The 23,534-nt window shown below is 37.2% G+C and overlaps 1 protein-coding gene across 2 annotated transcripts in view; it reads right to left on the reverse strand.

Moving 5' to 3' along the window:
- The window catches only part of OLFM3 (olfactomedin 3), a 201,557-nt gene that overhangs the window by 18,310 nt on the left and 159,713 nt on the right, over window positions 1-23,534 (reverse strand). For both annotated transcript variants that reach the window (XM_025932428.2, XM_086717703.1), the window contains exons 2-4: window positions 21,572-21,718; window positions 14,118-14,273; window positions 8,879-9,098 (exon numbers count right to left, since the gene is read on the reverse strand). In XM_025932428.2, the coding sequence (XP_025788213.1) occupies window positions 8,879-9,098; window positions 14,118-14,273; window positions 21,572-21,718 (523 nt within the window). The remainder of the gene's footprint in view (window positions 1-8,878; window positions 9,099-14,117; window positions 14,274-21,571; window positions 21,719-23,534) is intronic.

Here is a 23,534-nt window from a genome sequence, read left to right on the forward strand (position 1 = left end):
TTCCATTCAGGTTAGAATGCTGAGGTGGGTGTTAGGAAATCTGGTTCCTGATCCAAGCTGCAGCGTTAAATCTCATGTAAAATTGGATAATGCACTTTGTGGAGTGGAGTTTCCTCATCTCCAAAATGGAAGTTCTGAGGCTTGCCATTTTGTTATTCTAATTAAGGGAACTTTGGACATGGAATCAGCAGACTTTTTTTTTTTTTTTTTTTTTTATATGTTGCTGAGAAGAAGGTGGTATTTGTGGTTGTGGTAAAACACATACACACCATCAGGGTGATCATGGTTGTTGCCATCATCATCTACTCTTGGGAAGCAAAAAAAGCAGGGCTCTCACTGTTGATTTCTTTCCAGTTGAAGTTTATCTTCCAAATAGTTACCTGATTCCAAGCTAAAATTCATCCAAAAATTAAGGTTCAGGAATTTATAAACAATGGCTGGTTTTTTAGATATAATTTTATGAATCTTAGTGTTAAGTAAACAAAGGTATTTTCAGATTCTGATGGAGTGCAGAAATTGTAAAAGTAAAATAAACAATAGAAGTCATTTCTAGTTCTTGGCTCCCATAGACTAGTTTTTGTTCAAATAAATCATTATCTTTCTTATTTCATTCTCACTTTTTATGAGGACAAAGCCAGACAGAAAGGATAATTTCCCCAAATGCCTGGAAGACAAATGTTCCTGCAAAACTGGATGGCAAAGAAGGAAGTTAAGAGTTTTGCTTCACTGATTTTTATCCTGCTGTGTTTCTCCGTCTACAGTGAGACACATGAAAATATTAGCATTTTGTAATATATTGCATGTGTATGGTTATGTATGTTCACAAAATATGCAAATAACTGAGGAAAGTGACTGTTTTATTTTCTGATGACTTGTAGATCTTAAACTTTTTATAATCAGTTGCGATCCGTATTTATCTATCAGTGGCTTGGGGAAAGCTATCATTTGGGATTCAGTAGATCTGTTGTTTGGATCAACGAAGCATAAAAACCATCTGTCTTTTGTTTATTTCTTTAATATATAATTGTATTTTTAATATCCTGGACTAACAGTTTCTGGATTTAAATCCTAAGGCTATGCCCATGTAAATAAATTAAATGGAGTAGTGAATATATTTATAACATTATGTTGTTTCTTTTTACGTAAGGCCATTGGGGAACTCATTTAGCAAGTAGTAGATATGATTTGATCTTTAAAGTCTATTAAAGCTACTTAAAATAAGTGTGTCCCTACTTTACATAGTGAATTCAGTAAAGTATAGTAAAATCTGTGTGTATTACTTAAACTTTTATTTGCATATTTAATCCTACCCTTATACTGCTGAGAGAAAGGTGGTGATCATGATGGATATAAACGATGTAGTATCGGAGACGGCACTAGAATGAATTTTCAGTGGTGTCTAGTAAAAAAGATCAAGAGTAATATATTTCTAAATACTTTCACTTTTCCAAAATTAACAGTTTTAAACTTATTAATTATAATTGACGTTTATGCATGTGTATGATTCTGTATAATGATAAATATACTCAATAGGTAGTTGAGGAAAGTGACAATTTTATTTGTCTTGATTTGTTTCATGAAATATTTTTGAAATTGTGTCAACTTTTTGTGGAAGAGAGCTTATACTATGAACATAGGTTTAAGGAGAAGTCTATGTAACATCCAGATTGAATGAAGAACTAATTGTATTATGAAATCCCAAATAAATTGGCAGTTGATGCTTGCCTCCGAAAGCACAATTTTTATATCCTTGAACGTCTTATAATCTAGTTATAATTTAGGGCAATGTAGGACATAAAAAGGAAGATAAATAATAAAAAAGTTTATGGTAAAATATACCTATTACCCAAAAATGTGCTAAAATAACTAGGTTCTCGGATTCTGGAAGAATGTGTCATCACCAAGTACGTGTAGGAGAAATTGCATTCTGTGTTACAATCTAGAATTTTAGGGAGTGTAGGGCTGTCCTTGGTGAATGACTCATTTGAAGATCTCAGTTTAATCCATGGGATTATTTTTGTTAATTTCCCCTATTAGATTTCCAAGTTAAATCTCACAGTTTGACTTTTCTGTTAATTCCTGCTTTCACTGAGATTTTCAATGTCACTTGTTTTAATTGCTAGGTAGAACACAGTTTCATGTGTTTTATGTGAAATGTTGCATTGCCATGAAGAAAGAACAGATGGCAACAGAAACAAAGGTGAAAAAAGGATGTGCTTTTGTTGTCTTTTTTTTCCCCAAAAGATTTTTTGGTTTTGTAAAAGATACAGATGTTTTATATATTTGACATATCTTCATTTATTTGTCGAAAGTAACATAAAGCTTTTTGCTTTGAAAATATTTGCTCTCAAACTCTCTGTAGACACTAATTTTTACCCATTATGTTATGGGTGTTTATGATACTTTATTCAGCTGGAATAAGACCTAGATGGCCCCTGACTTCTCAGAGAAAGGACAACTTGTCTTTAAGGCGGTAAAGATTTAAAAAATTTAAAAAAATGGCACATTTTTCAGAAAATTTCCAAGTTTCATGAGAAGCGGGGCAGGGGAATGTGGAAGACTATGCCAGGAGAATCCAGCCACATAAAGGAGCAGTCGGAGAGGGCTCCACAGAAAAGTTGGTGCCTCGTGTAAAATGCAAAATCATTAGAATTTGGATAGGTAAAGTGGAAGAGCATTCCATGAAAGGGGAGAAGAAGGTCAGTGTCCAGATAAGAAAGCACGCATGACTGAGGAACTGAAAGATTGGGATGGTTAAAACTTACAGTGAATACATGGGGGAAACTTGTGAGAAAAGGGCTAGAGAGTTAGGCAGAAGCCATGTCATCAAGACAGACCATGAAAAGCTATTTGGATTTAATTTTTAAAGAAAATCATTTAAACATAGGTGTAATATGACGAGATTTGCATTTGGAAAAGACTACTCTGAACACCTGTGGTGGAGAGGGAATAACTTCAGGTAAAGGGGAGTGGGTAGGACGCCATTGTGGCAATGCAACTGAGAGCATGAGGAAGGCCTGTCTGGATTAGGGTGCTAGAAGTGAGGAAGCAGGAAAGAGGTGTTTTTGAGAGATTGGTTGGAGAGAGGAATGATGTGTGAGTGTATGTAGGTGAGGTTTAGGGAAGAATGAAAAAGGACTCTCTGGCTCCTTGCTTTCTACATCAAGGAAGAAAGCTGGGGAAGAAATCTGCCTTTGAACTCAGAAGGGCTTGGATTTAAATATGTTGCCTCTAACATGCACTTTTGGTAAAATAATTTAAACTGAGTATAAATTGCCAGTAATATTGCCTAACCCAGAGTTCTTGCAGCAGTTAGACTTAAAACATGTAGAACATCTGGCCATACTGCTAGTCAAGCAGTATCTCTCAGTACTGCTGTAGTGAGCTACTTCTGTGCTCCTTGTCACCACTGAAATGCAGGCTTCTTGACTGTAGAGGGAGACAGTCTGCCTCTCATCTTTGTATCACCAAATACCTACCAAAGTAGCAGCACATATCGGAGAGTCAATAGATACTTGCTGAATGAGCAAATAAGACTATTGACACATAGACAATTTGGTTTCCCTTTTAAAATTTAATTTGGCATAAACATGGCAAAGACAGTAACCAAATGTCATTATTTGTGACCTAAAGTTTTGAGTGCTATGGATATTTCTGTCGAACGTGAAGCCTCAAAACTGTTAGTGTTAATAGAAAGATGGCATCCTGTGCTTCACTAGATGGCACCACACCATTGCCCTAAAGTAGAACTAACTTGAGGGAGTAGGGGGGCAGAGAACTGATTATAATCCACATTAAACACCTGTTGATGATCTCAGGGTGTGTGTGTGAGCTTTAGGTGTGCTTTTTCCATCAGATTCTCACATGCGTATAATTATACTTTGCATGTCTAAGAATGGGATACTTATAAGATTAAGCACAGGGGACTTTACTCAGTCTCTCATAGGAGAAAATTAAGCGCTTAAGAAAGAACATTACTTCATTCAGGCCCCTAGAGTGCATTACTGTTGAAGCCCTCCCCTCCCCCCGTAATTTCTACTTTCTCCAAAACTTTAACTCTCTAGTAGTAATAAGCTGAATGGTATCCTAGTGCTCTCAATGACTTGTGATTCCTTCAGCACCTTATTTACTATTTAAGAGTAACTTAGACCTTGCAGGCAATGAAGCTAGTTTGTCTTTTAGTATCTTAAAATTTGTGTGATCTACAGTGTGACATTTTCCCTAAAAGCAAATTCATTGAAAAGGTGAGTGGAAATGCATTCATCATTGTTGAAATTTTATTCTGTTTCCTCAATCCATTTCTGCCCTCTGCTAATTGGTTGTTTGTATTGAAAGGCTTTTGTGAAGAATGAAGATGCCGCTGATGGATGAGCCTTCCTGCTCTTCTTACTATATTGAGGATACTATAATTATCCAATGTCCCACTGCAGATCCAAAAGCAACTGGATTTTAGATGCTTTTGGAACACTGAACCCCTGATGTTTGTTTTTTCTTTACATGTCCTGTTAATGGTCCTGATGTTAATACCTGTTTTCTGAGTCAATGTGATCTGATATGTTGATAATTGGGCATTTAGTTATGAGTTGATAGTAGGCATGGTGTTAAAAGATCATTTGATCCAATCTTTATTAATTTCCAGCAAGTATAAATACTAAGTAGTATTAATCAAACTAGATCTTAAGACACCACTCACAATCATGTTTGTTTTTCTTCTGGAAATATATGTATGAGATACTTCCTTTCAAACTGGAATAATTTTTAAATGGACAATATGAAGATTACTTAATTTTTCAGGGACCATGTGACTTCATACCTCATAGCATTAGGGCTGTCTGTCTCTACCTGAACATGTTTTTTACTTTGTAATTAACGATTATGATCCAGTTGATAAATATCATAAATATCCTCATTGCTTAGGATACTCTCAGTAGGTAGGTTTGCTATTGGACGTAAAAGTGGTGTGACATAGAAAAGTACCCAGTTCTTGGGAAAAAAAGCATAAATGACTTACAGTCATTGTTTGAGCCACTGGTCTCTCTACTAGGTAAGTAGGGATCTGAGGGCTGCTAATAATCCAGGAAAGAGTTTATAACATCTGAAAATTACTTCCAGTCTCTTGTAAGGTCATATCAATGAATTCAAACAGCAACCATCTCATTAAGAAAGTTGAATACTGTTTACTGGTGTCTAATATTTGTATTAGTTGCTAGATTTTGTTTTTGATTAGTTAAAATAAAAATATTAACTAGTTAAAATATTAACGAGTTAATGCAGTTAATTGGACAGTCACATTCTTTCAACTTTGTTGTTTATGAAGGAAAACTAATAAAAAGAACCTTTGTTGTTAAAAAAAAAATCTATATATTGTGGATTGCAGTCCTAAGGTTTAAGGACACCATAGAAACATTATCCATGGTTCAGTAAGGAGGAATAGGATGAATTTGTGTCCACTTAAATCAAAACCATTTTTCCCAAATATCATTTTCAATATTGAAGGAGGCTGTGTGTAGGAGTTATGTGTAGACTAAAAAACAAGCAGAATTATGAAAGAGCTGAGAGTTGTGTAGATTTCATTTCCTAACTGTGGTAGACATTATTTCCAGCTGAGTCAACTCAGAATGTATGTTAGAAGTGAAATTAATTTCTAAAATTGAATACATTCCAAGAATATTCCATGCCAGTCCCTCAAAAACCTGACTGGCACCCTTTAAGGTTCAAGGTGTTTACTAGCTAGAACTATTCTATTGCCTGTCCTTCTTTTAGTTGACTGCATGTATACTTAGCAGATAACTGGTGTCAGTATACAAAGTTGATGGCTTTGGTTTATTGTGAGATGCTAGGAACAACCAAGTGAATTGATTCTCAGGCTCTAGAGCGATTCATCTGTAACAACCAGTCCTCTTCCAAAGCAAGTAAAGCCCTACACAGACCAATCCTATGCACTGTTATTTACAGAAAATAGATATTTTTTAATTAAAAAATTTTTTAAGTGTTTATTTTTAAGACAGAGACACAGCATGAACAGGGGAGGAGCAGAGAGAGAGGGAGACACAGAATCTGAAACAGGCTGTGAGCTGTCAGCATAGAGCCTGGTGTGGGGTTCCAACCCATGAATTGTGAGATCATGACCTGAGCCAAAGTCAGACGCTTAACCAACTGAGCCACCCAGTGCCCCCAGAAAATCTTTAATCAAATATTTTCTGGGCTAATAAATATGCATCTGGATATTTTTTGTAACCCCCAAAGTAACTTAGATATTGAGGGCACTCAAACAAGTCTTGCCTTGAGATTTTCTTCTTATCTAGTTTGGTGGAGACTTCATCTGGCAAACTATGTAACATGTACAGTGAGCCAAAGGTATTTCATGATTTAAAAATAAAATACAACTTGGGGCGCTTGGGTGGCTCAGTCGGTTAAATGTCTGACTTGATTTTGGCTCGGGTAATTATCTCGGGATTTATGAGTTTGAGCCCCGCCTCAGGCTCTGTGCTGACAGTGTGGAGCCTGCTTGGGATTCTATCCCTCTTTCTTCCTTTCCCCCTTCCCAAAATAAATAAATAAACATTAAAAAATATATAGCAGAATTCACTTATGTCAGTAATATTTACCTAGTGTATATTAGCAGTAAACTTCATAACAATTATAAAAGAAAAACATATAAGGAAATATTTAAGTGATACGTCAAATAACTTTTGCTTAGCTTAGTCTTAGTAAGTCCTATACCACCTGATTGAAATATGTGGCTAAGAAAGCTTTTTTTTTTTTTTTCAAATAAGACTTGAAATAGCTAATACCTATTCTTTGAAATTTATAAATTGTTACTATATGACTCCTTGTAGGATTAATTTATTCAGCAAATACTCATTGAGTAATTTTTCTTTGTTAGGCAGTTTTCTAGGCATCGGAATATGCGATTTAGAGCGAGTATCATAGACATTGTTCTTGTTCCCATGGAACAAAAATCAAGGAAGATAGCCATCCAGTTACACATGCAATGATAATGAAGCATGAAAAGCGCAATCATTGGTGACCTATCAGGGTCTGGGAGCACCTAGCTGGGGCACATAGTATACATCCGGAGAGCAGTGAGGGAGTGTGGCAAGACATGACATTGAAACTGAGACCTGAAGGGGCGCCTAGGTGGCGCAGTCGGTTAAGCGTCCGACTTCAACCAGGTCACGATCACACGGTCCGTGAGTTCGAGCCCCGCGTCGGGCTCTGGGCTGATGGCTCAGAGCCTGGAGCCTGTTTCCGATTCTGTGTCTCCCTCTCTCTCTGCCCCTCGCCCGTTCATGCTCTGTCTCTCTCTGTCCCCAAAATAAATAAACGTTGGAAAAAAAAAAAAAAAAAAAGAGAAACTGAGACCTGAAGAATGAATGGGAGTTTGTCTCATATGGCAAGTGTGTTGACACAGAAAGGATAAGCAGGGGGAAAATTTTTTCAGGAGAAGGGACAGCATCACAACACCTCCCTGCAATGAGAAAGTAGAGAACACACATGACTGGGATGTAGTGTGTGAGGGGAGGAGTGACAGGACGTAAGGTGGGAGAAGTAGGGAGGGCCGCATAAGCTGTGGACTGTATCACAGGATGTAAGGGAGTCTAGGAGATTTTCCGCAGTGCAAGGTAATTTCAGATTGAGGCTTCAAAAAATCCTTTTGGCAATAATGTGAACTATGTGTGAAGGGGTGCAAGAATGGGAGTCATGGAATCCACTGGAGTCATGATTGTTAGTAAACTAGTTAAGGTGAAAAAGTGAGCCTTGACTGATGAGGAATAAAGATCTGAGGGTTCCTGTGTTAAGCTTTAGGGCTTACGTTAATTGCCTTCTGAGTAATTTTGTTGGAATCTCTTGGAAACCCTGGGATAATGGTAGTGGGGCCTCTAATGTGGTGATTCCCCACATTTTTAACTGTACTGAATGCAACTTTTTATATCTTCATTCTTTTTTTCATTTGAATTGCATTTGTAAAATAGTTCTTAAAATATTTGTCAGCCATTCAAATTTCAAATGTTTACATTTATTCTCTGGAGGTGTCTTTAATAGAAATTGATGATCTTTTCCAAATTCTTTACTCCTCCTTTTAGTTTATTTTCTATTTGAGAAAAGTTTTTCTTTCCTTTTGGAGAATACTTTCCTGTGGTCATTGACTTGCCCTCTTTGTCATGTTACTTCATGTCGGCAACTAAAATAATATTCCTAAATGAACTTAATAATTCCTCTTTATTCAATTTGTGTCCACATATTTATTTTGCATTAAGTTAGAGACTAGTCCCAGGATGATTTCATCTGACAAATTACTACCTCATGAATAAAATGGAAGAGTTTGTGAATTTAGACCAGGTTGAACCATTAGGAGTCAAGAGCTAGAGTCCATGTCTCATGTTACATGCTTGGCCCTTTGCAAAGTAGTGAATATGTATTTGAGTAAGTGTCTCCCTTTTATTTCTTGTGTGGATCAGAACAGCCAAATGATGGCCACTGTCTATAATAGAGGAATTGCTTTTGTTTGATTTAATCACTGCTGTTTCATATTTGGTCCCAGGGTAACTTTTTTCCTAGCCTCTAACTTTCTCCACTACCAAAAATGCCTCTCCTCCCCTCTAGCCAAGCAATGATTGACCATCCCATATTATCACATAGCCAATAGAATTGTGTTATTTCAAGTCACCAAATGGTAACGGGGTGCTCTGAAAATTAGGCAACCTTTAAATAATACTGATTACATAGGCATGCTTAAGTCATTGAGGAATACTTACTTTACACTTAGAAAGCAGGCATCGGTTTCCCTGTAATAGGTATTCATGACTATTTGCAGAGCATAGGAATGCAGTTTTCATTGAAACCACTTAAAAACACAACATGTTGTTGTACTCACTCAGCTTTTTCATGCAGTCACGAAGCCTGGTCTCTAGGCTAAGCACCCTCTGGTGCAGTTCCTCGTAGTCATAGGCACCGATTTCCTCTTGAATCCCAGTGAGGACGGCAGACAGATTCCGGATTTCCTCTTTAAACTGGGTGATTAACTTGGCATCTGTTTTGTACTGTTCTAGGACTGGGATCAAGGGCAGGAGTTCATCCATCTTCTCTTTCAACTCCTGCAAAAAGCAGGCAGCTGTTTTTGAGAGTCATTTAAACAGATCAAGCAGCTACGTTCTTTTTAATATGATACCTAAAGGGGATTATTAAAACAGATTTAAAATTCCTTTTTTTGAAAATTAGAAGAAAAATTTTACTGATGTATAATCAGGATGTAACATTACATTAGTTTCAGGTATACAACATAATGATTCAATATTTGTATATCAGAGTAGATCAAAATCGTACTGATTTTTGGTTGAAATTAAGTACTGTGAAAATGTAAGTGGCTACTGTGATCATTAGTAGTAAATCCATTTATCCCAGTACTAGAACCTCTCTTTAAATGGTTAGGTGCTTTTCTATTAAATTGATCCTTATCATAATTACAAAAACTTCTTACAGTAGCATTTAAGAGTCTGTGTTATTTCACTTTCTAGGAGCATTTTATAAAACGAACAATGCAGTATTTATTTAGCAAATAAAATCAGGATCCATCTTCGATTATGAATTACTAGAAACAGGTCAAATATCCTATGTCAACTCTAATTACCCAATGACTAACTATCTCTGTTATGGGGGTACTTAGAAGAAATTTTGGATCCTAGAACAACAGCTTTTCTGTAACACTTAGAATGTTTCCATCTCCTTCCAGAGTGCTCAGGTATTCCTCACGCTTCTTAATATCCATCTTACCACAGTATCATTAGGAAGGTAAGTTCAGCAAGCATAATAAATCATGAAAAGCTTCTCAAATCTCAAAGAAATGCATGTTGCTGTTTACCATTTTGAATTATTACCCACACTCTGACTCCATTTGCCTTAGCATAGATAATTTAGAGCTCTTTAAGGAAGGCAGAGTTGCTTACTCAGGGAGTGAATTAACTCTCTTAACTCTTTCAGGGACCAAAGTGCTCACAGTTTATGTAACACAGGACCTAGTCGTACAGAGTTGTTCGAAACTGCAAAGTTGATTTTCATCTGGAGAACAAGAAGCATATTTGGCAACATGGTGTCTCTCATTCCTAGCATCATGGAACTGAGCCCCACCTGCAGTTTTTACTTTCAAGGTCTAGGTGTGTCACCTTTTCTTCTTTTCCTTTCATTTGGTGGTGGTGGTCAGTGAAAATATTTCATGAGTGTGATTCAGTTGTGAGATTTTTTACAGATGGTCTCATTTGTGGAAAGAGCTGTCACTGTGAGGATCATTTGAGAATAATCCATACGCGCTGTCAGGAACCATGTTGTACACTAACTAATTTAAGGAGCTGAAAATTGCATTTTAAAATTACATTTGGAAGATGCTATTACTATAAACGCATTAAAATAGCAGGAGCTCCCATTGCTGCCCTGATTTATGGGCTTAGGTTTCTTGTGGGGAAATTTCCACTCTTTCTGTAAGCTCAGAATTTTTTGAATTTGTATATATGCCCATGTTGAGTGCGAGGGACAAAGTCTTAATAATGAGAAAGATTTCATAAATATCACAATGAAAAGGTGGAATTGCATAGCTTTACTCATTTTGGTGGCTCATTTTGAAATAAACTTATTAGTTTGAGCATTCTGTGGCATCCCAAAAGAAAAACACAATTGCTTCATTATGATTTTAATAAGAGTTCTGTTGGTAGCCTTTGCTGCATATTATAGCAACAGTTACTATGAAGAGTTTTATGTTACACTGTGGGAATACTGAAAAGAGAGCAATTCAGTGTCACAATTTTGGTGACTTTTTCTTCCCCCTGAACCAAAAAAACAAACAAACAAAATAAAATTAGGTAATTGTATTTTTTTGGATCTTTTCAAAAATTCATAATTGTATTATTGGTAATGAGTTTTGAAATCCTGGATGCTAATCAGGGAACAGTGGAAAGTTTGACCAATATACATGTCAAATACTTAAAAGGTTAAAGGAGAATAGCATAGATCTTTACTTATTAATTTCTTCGAGAATTTCACCTTCTGCTGTGTTGTTCTTACAGTAGCAAAGGTTGTAGCCAGACTATTTTGCCCAACTGTGATCTCTTCATATAAGAATGATAGTCTCAAGTATGATACCTACAACAAGATTTCTGTCTTAAACAGTATAGAAGAGGGTGGCTGGGTGGCTTCGTCAGTTGAGTGTCAGACACTCGATTTAAGCTCAGCTCAGGTTATGATTCCAGAGTGGTGGGATTGAGCCCCGCATTGGGCTCTGCGCTGACTGGGGAGCCTGCTTAAGATATTCTCATTCTTATTCATTCTCTCTCTCTCTCTCTCTATCTCTCTCTCATGCATTCTCCTTCCACATCTCTACCCCACTCATGCTCTCTCTCAAAGAAGTATAGAAGACAAAATCTCAGTATTTTTGATAAGTTGAAAATAGTTTACCAGAGGAAGATTTTCTTCAGTCTAAAAGGATTCTTTGATGTTAAAGTGACTTTTGGAATGTTCTAGTTCTTCTTCTCAAATATGGCACCTCAGCACATAGTGCCAAATCTGACTGGATATATAAATCTGACTGAGCCGTCAGGCTCAGGGAATACATAAATTCAGCAAACACATTGAGCATGTCATTATTATCATTAAATTTCATCTGTAATCTACTCAGAGGCAATACAGCACTGGCATTAGGAGGTTTACCTCTAGAGCTGGACTTTGTGGTTCTGATGCATGTTAGATATACAAGGCTGAAAAAATTACATCAGTTTCTTCATCTGAATGATGGAGATAAATATAGAACCTACTTTATAGTATTGTTGAGAGGATTAAATTAGTTACTATGTATTTAGGTTTGTCAAAACTGTTGAATATAATTCTTCAGAAAAATAATAAGATTGCTATTTGGATTTTTGCGTATAACTCAAGTATCTACTTGGATTACATGTAAAATCAAAATCATTACTTCATATGGTGCTGCCTGAAAATTAAGTTTTCTTACTGGCAGCCTGCCTGCTACTAGGCAAACTTCTAGAAAAGGCCAATTATTGCCTTGACTTTGTCTCAGCTTTGTATCTTTCTGTTTCGATGTTCTTTCAAGAGTTCCCACAGATGCACATGTTTCATTCCGCTTCCAACCCTGCCAGGCCTGGCATCCTAAAACTGTCCCTTGGCATCGCAGAGTTCGGCACTGTCCATCTGAGCTTGAATCATTTTTACTCCGCGCCCGACACCCTGAGCACCTCTCCTTGTGTCCTTCTTCCTTTCTGGGAGTGCTCCCCCTATGCTGTCAGTGCCAGCTTACCATTTCCTGCTTTGTTGATGGCCTTGGCATTGGGCTCATATTACCCCTCCACAGTCTACACCCTAACCCTGAACACTGAGAATCTTCTGATCTGTTTTTTTCATATCCTCTGTGATTCAGGTGGTTGTTTGTTTGGTGTGTGTGTTGGGGGGGACTGGTCCAAACTGCTTTCTTAAAAATTGCCAAATTTTATAACTTTTCCCCGATGTTCTCTAAATGAAATTAAATAAAATTACTCTTTGTGCTGCTAAATAATATTTATGCTTCTATTTGCTGTCAATTTCATGTGCCTTGTTTTAGTTGTATTTTATAGAAGAGAGATCCTTATATTATATATCCAGCAGAGGGCCCAGCACTGCCTTGTACACAGTGCACGCTCAATAAATATTGGTTAGCATTAACTTATTTGCTCCTCAGCCTTATTTTTTGTTTTATTTTTTTATTTTTTGCTGTTTACCATTCCCCCATAAATTCTGGACTCATCCAGTTCACTCATTCTCTCATTTCCAATTGTGTTTACATTTATTGTAACTTCTAAGTCTTGCTCTAATTCTAATTTCTTAACCTACTAGCTTTGTTTTTCAATTTAAACTTCATGATTCATCACTTGAGCCTCATCTCCTGTCAGTACCCTCAACTTTCTTACTCCTCTGTTCCTTCTGTTGTACCTCTCTGGTAAAACTTTATGTATTTATGTATGTTTATTATTTATTTTTGAGAGAGAGACAGAGTGAGCAGGTGATGGGTAGAGAGAGAGGGAGACACAGAATCCGAAGCAGGCTGCAGGCTCCGAGCTGTCAGCACAGAGCCTGAACCAGGGCTCGAACTCAGGAACCAGGAGATCATGACCTGAGCCCAAGTTGGACGCTTAACTGACGGAGCCACCCAGGCACCCCTCTCTAGTATAACTTTAAAACTGATTCAGTGAAGAAACTGCTTCCTGTACATCCCTACTCAGTCTCCTGAGCACCAATGAAGACAATTACACAGCCATGAAAACATCTGCCATATCAAAATGTGCTGTGCAGAGATCCTGTTACATCCTAGCTCCCTGCCCTCAAGATTCTGTGTGAAAAGCACTTCTGATGCTTAAACTCAGGCCCACCCCCTCACCATCAGCAGTGAATCTTACTCATGACAGAAGGGAGGGAAAACAAACCATTATGTTTATAAAACCACAGGATGTCCTATAAATGATGTGCTATCCCTTTGGAGGCAGATAATTTGTTTTAATAGAGATTCAAATGGTAGTATCATAGTCAGATTCTTAAAATCTATGGCACTGTCACACATAGGTATGAAAAGTCCACATAGCATGCTTAAAAACACTATTCCTCTATTTTCAGTGTTTCCGGATAATTGCCAAAAATAACTTTAAAGTCTAAGAGAAGACCTTGTATAAAATTAGGAAACAGCCCTCTTTATTTTTGTATGATATTAATAATGGTATTGTTGCCTCTGTTAATAATTTATATTCTGTCTCCTCATATTAGCAGGGCATTAAGTCATCAGAAAAAAACTTTGATAAATTTAGTTATTTTCCTTGAGATTTCCCCTTGTCTTAGATATTGAATGGCCTGTAAATCTCCAGAAACTCCACCAAACTCTGGGAGGATTATGCTCTTTTTATAGCAAGTCTTCTATGCATTCCTACCAGCTAATGGTCAGTTTCAGTGGAGAGATGATTGATGTCCCCAGTGAGTCTTTAACCTTGCACATATGGGCAGATGCACAGTTATTTCTAGCTGACTGCCATGCTGGCTGTCCATTGCACTCAGTGTCTGATTTGGATTGACAAGATTGCAGAAGTCAAACCTACTTGAAAATGCTTGGTCATTAGTGTCTTCCGATCATCTTCAATCTGCCGAAACTTGGCCTTCAGCCCTTTCATTTGGGTTTCCATTTTTAGAACATATTGGAAATCTCTCTGAGTTCTCAAGTTTAAGACTTCAATAGACTGGGACATGTTCTGAACCTGTTAAACAAGAACATTTGACTATACATTATTGTCTATTTACAGGTATATGCAATCACTACTGAAGTAGCAAAAATGACAAAGAACTATAATTGCCAAATCTGTATTTGTATCCCCACACGATAGGTTTTCAAGACAATTCTTTATGATAAACATTCAAAAAATTCAGCAAGGGAAAATTAAACTGAGGCAAGAAATAATAATAAAATTGACATCCTACGATTAGAAATAAATAACTTCAAATAAGAATTTAATCAGAAAAGTAAATTTGAAATACGGAATTTTCATTCTAGGACTTTGCGAGCTTGTGATGTCCCAAGCCATTAAATGTTAAAATAATTTGTTTCTATAAGTACTAACTCTGATTTCTTCAAGATGTGGGATGTTTAGCAACTGTGGATGGTAGTGACATGTCCAACAGAATTAGAACACATTCATTCCTGTATGGTTTCTTTGACATCCTAAGTTCTCCCAATGGTGAGATTGAATTGACCGAGAAGCATGGTGGCAATGCTGGGACACCTCCAAGCTTGGAGAGCATACTGTTTAAGAGACCTGGAAAACAGCAGCTCTGTCAAATGGTTGGTAGGTAGGCAGTAAACACAGATTAAGCTGATGGTACCTTGTAGGTTTATTGGGCCCTAGGCTATGTAGAAGTAGGAAATGGATGACCTATAAAAATGAGGAAAGAAACATGCTCTAATTTTTGTGTCAGCAAAAACCTCAAAACAAAGTGAAAACCTCTAATAGTTGGAGAGCTGTTAGATGAATTGTGGAATGGAGTATGAATACGCTATTTTAAAGGATAGACTAGATTTTTATATCTTGGTACTCAAAGTATTGTGTACAGAGCAAGTTTGACATCACTTGGGAAACTTAAAAATATAGAATTTTGGGGCCTATGCCACAGCTACTGAGTCAGAATCTGCATTTTATCAGAATCCCCAAGTGATTCCTGTGTTTATTAAATTTTGCTCAACATGGAGAAATTTCCATGAGAAAAGTGAGAAGAGCTTGTGTGTGTGTGTGTGTGTGTGTAACATACACATAAAAGAAAATGGGGCGGTAGGTGATGGGCGTTGAAGAGGGCATCTTTTGGGATGAGCACTGTGTGTTGTATGGAAACTAATTTGACAAAAAAATTCATATAATAAAAGAAAATGGGGCATATGAGCAAAAAATCATGGTGGAGAAAGGTATTAAAGATTAGAAGAATACATACTGGGTTGTTTTCCTTTTTTAATGTTATTTAGTTAGTGAGTGAGCAGGGAAGGCACACGGAAAGAATCTCCACACTGACGGTGCAGAGCCCAATGCAGGGTTAGATCTCACGAACCGTGAGATCATGACCTGCGCTGAAATCAAGAGTTGAATGCTTAACTGACTGAGCCACCCAGGCACCCCTGGGTTGTTAGTTTTCTGTGAAATGTGGGTAAGAGGAGAAGTAATAAATATTGTAGAAAGGAGTCCCTGTTAAACAGAATATATATAAATCTGCCTAGAATTATATGTTTTATTTTTATGAAATGGAAACATGAAAGCACCAAAAAAAATTGTGGTGGACTTTGAGATGAATTTTACTTTGTTTCATAGATTTTTATGCATTATTCTATTCTATTTTTAAATAGAATTACTTATTATGCAATAAGTAAAAAATTTTTTTCATTGCAACAATTGTGAGTTGAAAATAAGGAAGGAGTGATTTATTCAGACACAATTTTTGTCATCAGGTATGTCACAAAGCTCAGTGGACTAGCTAGCTATGAAGAGCCCATTGTTGGTACATTCCTCAGCTTGGAACATTCCAAGAAGGCAGAGCATTCTGCTGCCTTGGCTTGCATACTTCCTCTATTTTTCTTTTTAAAGAAGGTTATCTTTTCCTGTTTTTTTGTTACTGCTGTTTTGATCCATAGTCCTGCCCTTTATAAATCCTGTCTTCTCAAGACATGTGATAGTCTAGCTTATATTAAAACTGTGTAATATATGTTGGGTGGGAGCACAGAAGTGACTGCCCTTCTGTGAGCTCCAAAGGTTAGAAGCTGCGTCTTATTCATACTTTTTATTCCCAATACCCTCCACAGAACCAGGCACAGAATAATTGTTCAATAAATACCTGTTGGTTAAAATTATCTTATGCTTCCAATACTTGTAATAAGTAATTAGTATTTTTTAAATTTATTTGAGAGAAAGAGCATGCACAGTGCGTGAGAGCTCATGAGTGGGGGTGGGGTGGAGAGAGAGGGAGAATCCCACGCAGGTACCACACTCTGAGTGCAGAACCCGATGCCAGAACTCGAACTCACGATCCATGAGATCATGACCTGAGCCCAAATCAAGAGTTGGACACTTAACCAACTGAGCCACCCAGGCACCCCAGTTACTAGTATTTTAAGGAAAGTTCCTTCCTTCTGTCACTGTGACACTGTAGCAGTACGTGACTCCCAAATATTGCTTAATTTGCTATCATTCCTACTTAGAAAGCTTCATTCTTTTAAATCTTCAGTGGAGCACAAAATTACTGAGACAGCATTGAAACCTGGAGATGTAACTGCATCTTGGATAAATGTAATGCTTTCAAAATAATTTTGAACTTCATTACAGTTAAGTATGAATAAAGAAAAGCCATTTGTATTAAAGAAACCATCTACACATTTGAATATGGCATTCATCTCTGAAGCTGCCCATCACTGGCATGACTGATACTTTCCTAGGAATGCCGTGGGTTGGGCAGAGTCCATACAAGTAGAAAATGATAGGCAAGTGAAATATTCTGTATAAAATTAAAACAGCCTCTCTTATCTTGCCTCTGCCCTAGTAAGGTAATTTTCAACTTATTTGTGTTGTGGCAAATGCACTGGGAGAATTGTGGCCTTCTATATTGTAGAAATATGCATAATTATAAGAGCTGCATTTGGGATAATGGATAGAGACGGAGCTGTCTAATTGGAGAGGATTTGGGTCTGGGCTGTCTTTTGCTTTGTCTGATGACTATACCTAGGAATATTTAGTTTTCCACTGTTTACAGAGACCCTCCCACCCCCAGGATCAATTTCCTGATGATACCCGATACTAGATCCCTATAGTTACACTTGTAGAAAGGAGACCTATCTGCTGTGGTTCCTCTTTGACTCTGTTTATCTCTGATGTTTTACAGTTTAGTTTTTCATATGTGTCCCTGTGCTTAGACCCTTCTCTACATTGTTCAGCAAGCTCATTGTCTCCCTTCATTAATAATTTTTGAAACTAATTATCTTGGATCTTTGTATAAATAAAATGTTTGCGGCCTCTCTGAACTTAACAAATTAACTTAAATTTTCACTCTAATTCATAATTAAGGTAGAGATTACTCGGGGGGAAAAAAAGACTACAGTTCAGTATGTTTGGATAGCCTTGACGTTAACAAAACTAAATGGAAATTCGTTGCTGTAGGTCTTCACAGAACCTTTAGTATTAAACTGTGTGGTAGAAATCTTCAAGAGTGAAGTATCATGAATAGTGTTTCTTAAAATCATTTTACTAGGAGGATGTCACTGGTATCCTATTCCAAAAATCACACTTTAGGAGATACTGTCCTAGACATGCAGGACATCTCCAACTGTACAGAGAAGCTACACAGCTAACAAACTTTTTAATTATTTAAAAAAAATTCATTTAATGTTTTTATTTATTTTTGAGAGAGAGAGAGAGAGAGAGAGACAGACAGACGCACCCAGCATGAGTGGGGGAGGGGCAGAGAGAGAGGGAAACACAGAATCCAAAGCAGGCTCCAGGCTCTGAGCTGTCAGCAGAGAGTCCAGTGGGGGCCTTGAACCCGTGAACCACGAGAGCATGACCAGGCCAAAGTTGGATGCTTAACCGACTGAGCCACGTAGGTGCCCCAGCTAACAGGCTTTAAAAAAAAAAAAAATGTTAATTTGTTTTGAGAGAGAGAGAGAGTGAGAGCACAGAGGAGGGGCAGAGAAAGAATCCCAAGCTGACAGCACAGAGCCACACATGGGGCTTGAAATCATGAAATGTGACATCATGACCTGAGCAGAAATCGAGACTCAGATGCTTAACTGGTGGAGCCACCTGTGCCCTGCTAACAAACGTTTTTTTAAATTTTTTTTTTTTCAACGTTTATTTATTTTTTTGGGACAGAGAGAGACAGAGCATGAACCGGGGAGGGGCAGAGAGAGAGGAAGACACAGAATCGGAAACAGGCTCCAGGCTCTGAGCCATCAGCCCAGAGCCTGACGCGGGGCTCGAACTCACGGACCGCGAGATCGTGACCTGGCTGAAGTCGGACGCTTAACCGACTGTGCCACCCAGGCGCCCCAACAAACGTTTTTTTTTAAATGAACAGTTGTAGTTTGGGCATATTAAGACCTGAAATATTGGGAAAACAATTGTAATTCTTTAAATATTACGTAATGTAGATATGGTTAAAAATATTTGACAGAACATTGCTTAAATTAGTATGGGTACCACCTGTGACATTCTGGATGACACTAGCATGGTGTTGAGAAAACACAGAACTGATCTGGTAAAGCCCCCATAATACACTGGTTGAGTGACACTGGTAGGTTCTTTAACCTCAAAAAGCAGTTTCTTTTTACGTAAACTTAGAAGGGCAGGTTCCTCAGCTGTGAGGATTGAATGGAGTGGATACAGATATGGGAAATACTGTTATCAATATTATTGTTAAAAACATTTCCTTAGGGGCACCTGGGTGGTTCAGTTGGTTAAGTATCCAGCTCGATTTCAGCTCAGGTCATGATCTCACGGTTCAGTTTGTGAGTTCAAGCCCTGCATTGGGCTCTGCGCTGACAGTGCAGAGTCTGCTTGGGATTCTCTTTCTCTCATGTGCACGCTTTCTCTCAAAATAAATAAATAAATAAATAAATAAATAAATAAATAAGTCTATCAATCAGTCTATCAATCAGTCTATCAATCAGTCTATCAATCAGTCTATCAATCAGTCTATCAATCAGTCTATCAATCAGTCTATCTATCTATCTATCTTTAAAAACATTTCCTTATTATGTGACTAAATTAGTTCTTTGGTTAATGGTGAGTGGGCAGCCTAAACTCATGCTCCGGTTTTCCATCCGGTGCCTTGGATATTTGTGAAACTATAGAGAAGTCAATAAGAAAAACTGGCTCAGTCTGAATAAGGAGTGCTTATTTCAGATGGTGTTTATTTTGGGTCATTGCAGCAAATCAGTGCTACTCCCTTCTTCAGCCCACTCCAAGTAATGTACATAATTTACTATTACTATTCCCTCCTATATACTATTCCCTTTACTATTCCCTCCTATAATACTCTCAAATGGTAAATTTAATAAACATAACTTGTAGAGACCTAGATTTTGTTAATAAATTTTGTGTGGTTTTTTGTTAATTAGATACAATGACTTTTTAAAGGTGTGATTTTTCTAGAATTTCTTTAAATCATTAAACACATTACATATTAGATGGGGTAGTCGTATCAGTGATGGCTTGTGGTCAACCTCCTTGGTCGTATTTTTTTGCCTTCTTCATCTTACACTAATTCCCTGTTTTATCATAGTTCTGGAGTACATTTCACTTTGGACCTGTAGAGGGTATTATCCACCTTCTAACACTTTATTTGAACTTTCTCAACTGATTTCAGAAGAAATCTGTGTTGTTTTTTTTTTCCAACAGGTTCAGAAGAGATGTCTGAATCTGTATGGGGGGAGGTATGGATATGTAACGCTATATTGAAAAACAATAACAAAAATAAGGGTAGAGTATCTAAGAATGTTTCTCACCATAGTTGACATAGAAAAAAGATGCTTTTGCACAGAAAAAGAATATAGGATCAGTAAGTCTATAATTTGAGGGGAAATATTTAATAGAAAAGCAAATTTAATAGAAAAGCAAAATTGGATTTAAAAGATTAAATCTTTTTACTAATGTAATATCCCTAGTAACCAAACAATATTAAACTATATATTTGGAGTTTTTTTCATAGAAATAAAGAAAACCAAGATTGGTAAGGCATACCCAAGAAAAATCACAGTTCATTTGTCATGATTTCTAATAGCTGAGAGGCACATTAGCTAGAGTCGTTAACTTGAATGAAAATGACATTTGCTTTTGTCTGGGGGACAGATATTGAAGGAGCAGGGAAGATAGGATCTTATAAAAAGAGACATAAGAGAGAATCGATAGATTGATGATAGCTCTGAGGAGAGGGGGAGGGAAAACAGGACTAATCATTTTATAAAAACAAGAAAAAAGCTTTCTTAAAATTTTAGAGCATCAATAGACTTCCAAATAATGTACATGGAAGAAATTTATTTTCATTACATGGCAGTAGAAGAAAGTTATTGTTGCTAAGCTTGAAATTGCATAAAGTCGGCATGTCTATATTAACAAATTTGATGCTTTCATTTTTCTGGCTTCTCTTAACTTTCCTTAAAAAGTTCTTATTCAGTGCCATCATTGTATGAATGATCATAGAAATGATATTGCACTGAGTGAATGGTTGAGCATGATGTTCTCTAAAAGCACATACTACCTAATTTATCTTATTATCCCTGAAGGTACTTAAAATTCCCACATGTTGCCGTCTTACCATCAGTCTGGCCACCCAGCTGTCCTACTATATTCAGAGCCCAACACAGTGAAATTCTGAATGAGAATAATTGAAAGAACCATTCATTGTTTTTTTTTTCCTCCTCAAACTAAACATAAATAATGTTTCATGAGCTGACTTTTATCTGTAAAAAAGAATAAATCAAGGGCATTCTGCATTTGATTGTTCTGGATCGGCTTAAGTAAATTATATGGAGAGATTGCTGTTGAATGAAATTGAAGAGCTTAATGTTCAAAGGAATGACTTAGAGAATGATGATAAATACTTGAAATTATTCATTATCTGTTCAGATAGCTTGCATATTGCATTCCATTATTTTAACTTCCTTGCAAGGTTGTTAATGTGATTCAAATGCATGAGCTCAAACAGCCTAGTGTGTTCCTGGGAATTGAGGATAGATTTCTGGCATAGGAATAAGACTTTTTGCCTTTTTTTCCCCTTAAGAAGAGCCCAACTGGATATTAAGGCATATGATAGATATCCAGTCTTAAGAAGGTAAGATTGAGAAAAATAAAAAGTGATACAAATAAACAGGAGAGCAGGAATCTTGAGGTACTCCTTTCAAGGAAGGAAAAAAAAGTTTGAGAAAGCGGGACAAAAATTGGAAGGACCTTCCTCATTATTGCCTGCTTTCCTGCATTTCCTTTTCAAGGAACGGTAGATTAAAAAAAAAAATGGAGGACAGGACACGTACCTTTTCCAGAAGTTGGCGAAGCTGCCTGCTTTTGGCATCCCTGGAACACAGGTTTTGTTCTGGAGCCACCACTGTGCAAATGCATCGTCCATCAGGGTCTTGTGCTGAACTGTACACTTGCCACCCTTCTTTGGGACTAATCTGGGTCTGAGGAAACCAATAGCAAACACACAACACAGACCCCCATTACAGGATAAAGAGAATGTGGGTTTGTAACATTTTAAACAAAGGATCCTCTTTGATAAAGTTTCTGTTTTTATTCTTTAAAAAGAAAGATTAAACAACTTCTACAACTTCTATAGGCAGCATAACTTCATTCAGTTACACCTTCCTTATCTGTCCCCAGGATAGTTTTTCTTTTCTTTAAAATATTTCTTTTTGAGAGAGAGCGTGTGTGCACGAGGAAGAGGGGGAGAGAGAGAGAGAGAGAGAGAGAGAGAGAATGAGAATATCCCAAGCAGACTCCACACTCAGCACAGAGCCTGATGTAGGGCTCAGTCTCACAATGATGAGTTCATGACCTGAGCTGAGATCAAGAGTTAACCCACTGAGCTACCCAGGCACCCCAAATTTTTCTTTCATTGGGCTATATTAGTAACTATTTATTGACCCTACAACATTTCCTAATGCTTTTTGTCATATTTGGACATTGCAGTGCAATTTAGAAGCATCTGATAACCACTTAATCACATATCACCAGTCTCTCTACATAAGATCTGTTAGCGTGTCTTTCTCAACAGTAAATGATAGTAGTGTGTGTGTGTGTGTGTGTGTGTGTATGTATGTATGTATATATGTATGTGTGTATATATATACACACACACACACATACACATTTCTGATTATTATTCACTTGTGATATTCTGAAGCAAAGCCCTATCCCAGGGCGCTTCCCATGTATTGAAGAGCCAATTATTAATAAAGTTGGAAAAGTAGCATGTAAGAATACAGGGTAAAATGATTAGATCAGCATGGTTTTGCAAAGGATGCAGAGTCCCAGAGAGGTTAAAGAATATTTTGACATGGTCTGCAAAATCCATCTTCCCAAATTACTTCTGTGTACTTATCACCCTACCTCCCTAGAACTGTAGCTTAAAGTGGCTTTCCCATCTAGGAATGAGGCAGCTTAAAGTCTGCCACCTATTTATGTTTCTAGTTTTACCTCCTGTATCTTCCTATAGGAAACTTCTTTCCAACAAATTGGTCCATGTGTGTCCTGAAAGTATGTTACCTTGATTCATTTCTTTATATGCTACTCGTTTTGTTTCTCCTTATTGGAATAACTCTTTCATAAACATTCAACTTACTAAACCCTTATGGTTTCTACCTATTCTGTGTTATTCATTGGGCATTTCATGTGTATTGTCTAGTATTGCTATTTGCCTTTCGTATGTCTTATTTCAATGCTTGGTTTATATTCATCTACTAGACATATTAGATATTTTCTATCGTATTAAGTACATTTTATCAGGTACAAAGAGATAAGTTTCCTCTTTTTCATCTAGTTACTTTTCAGGAAGAGTTTGCTTTAAGTGTTTATTTTGAGAGAGAGAGATGGGGAGGAGCAGAGAGAGAGAGAGAGAGAGAGAGGAAGACAGAGATTTTCAAGCAGACTCTGTGCTGTCAGCTTGATGTCATGAACCATGAGATCATGACCTGAGCTGAAATCAAGAGTCAGAAGCTTAACCGATTGAGCCACCCAGGTGCTGCTAAACATACACTCTCCGTTGTATAAGGAGAAGTCCTTGTGGAGGCCATGATGTACTGCCCAGAGAGGCACTCATTCATTCCTCCAGCTGCTAAGATTATTAGTGGCTTGGGTTTCAGTTAAGTTTCTCTTTGGGGATTGCCTAGGCTGAAGAATGTTGCTTACTCAAGGTCAGGCTCTATTCCAAGGGACAACTCACATGCATTGACTTGATGATGCAGCAGTACAATGAAGCGCCCTAAGAAGCAGGAATTA

Source organism: Puma concolor, chromosome C1 (assembly GCF_028749965.1).
Source record: "Puma concolor isolate L17-30 chromosome C1, mPumCon1.1.hap2, whole genome shotgun sequence".
In the NCBI taxonomy this organism is placed as follows: Eukaryota; Metazoa; Chordata; class Mammalia; order Carnivora; family Felidae; genus Puma; species Puma concolor.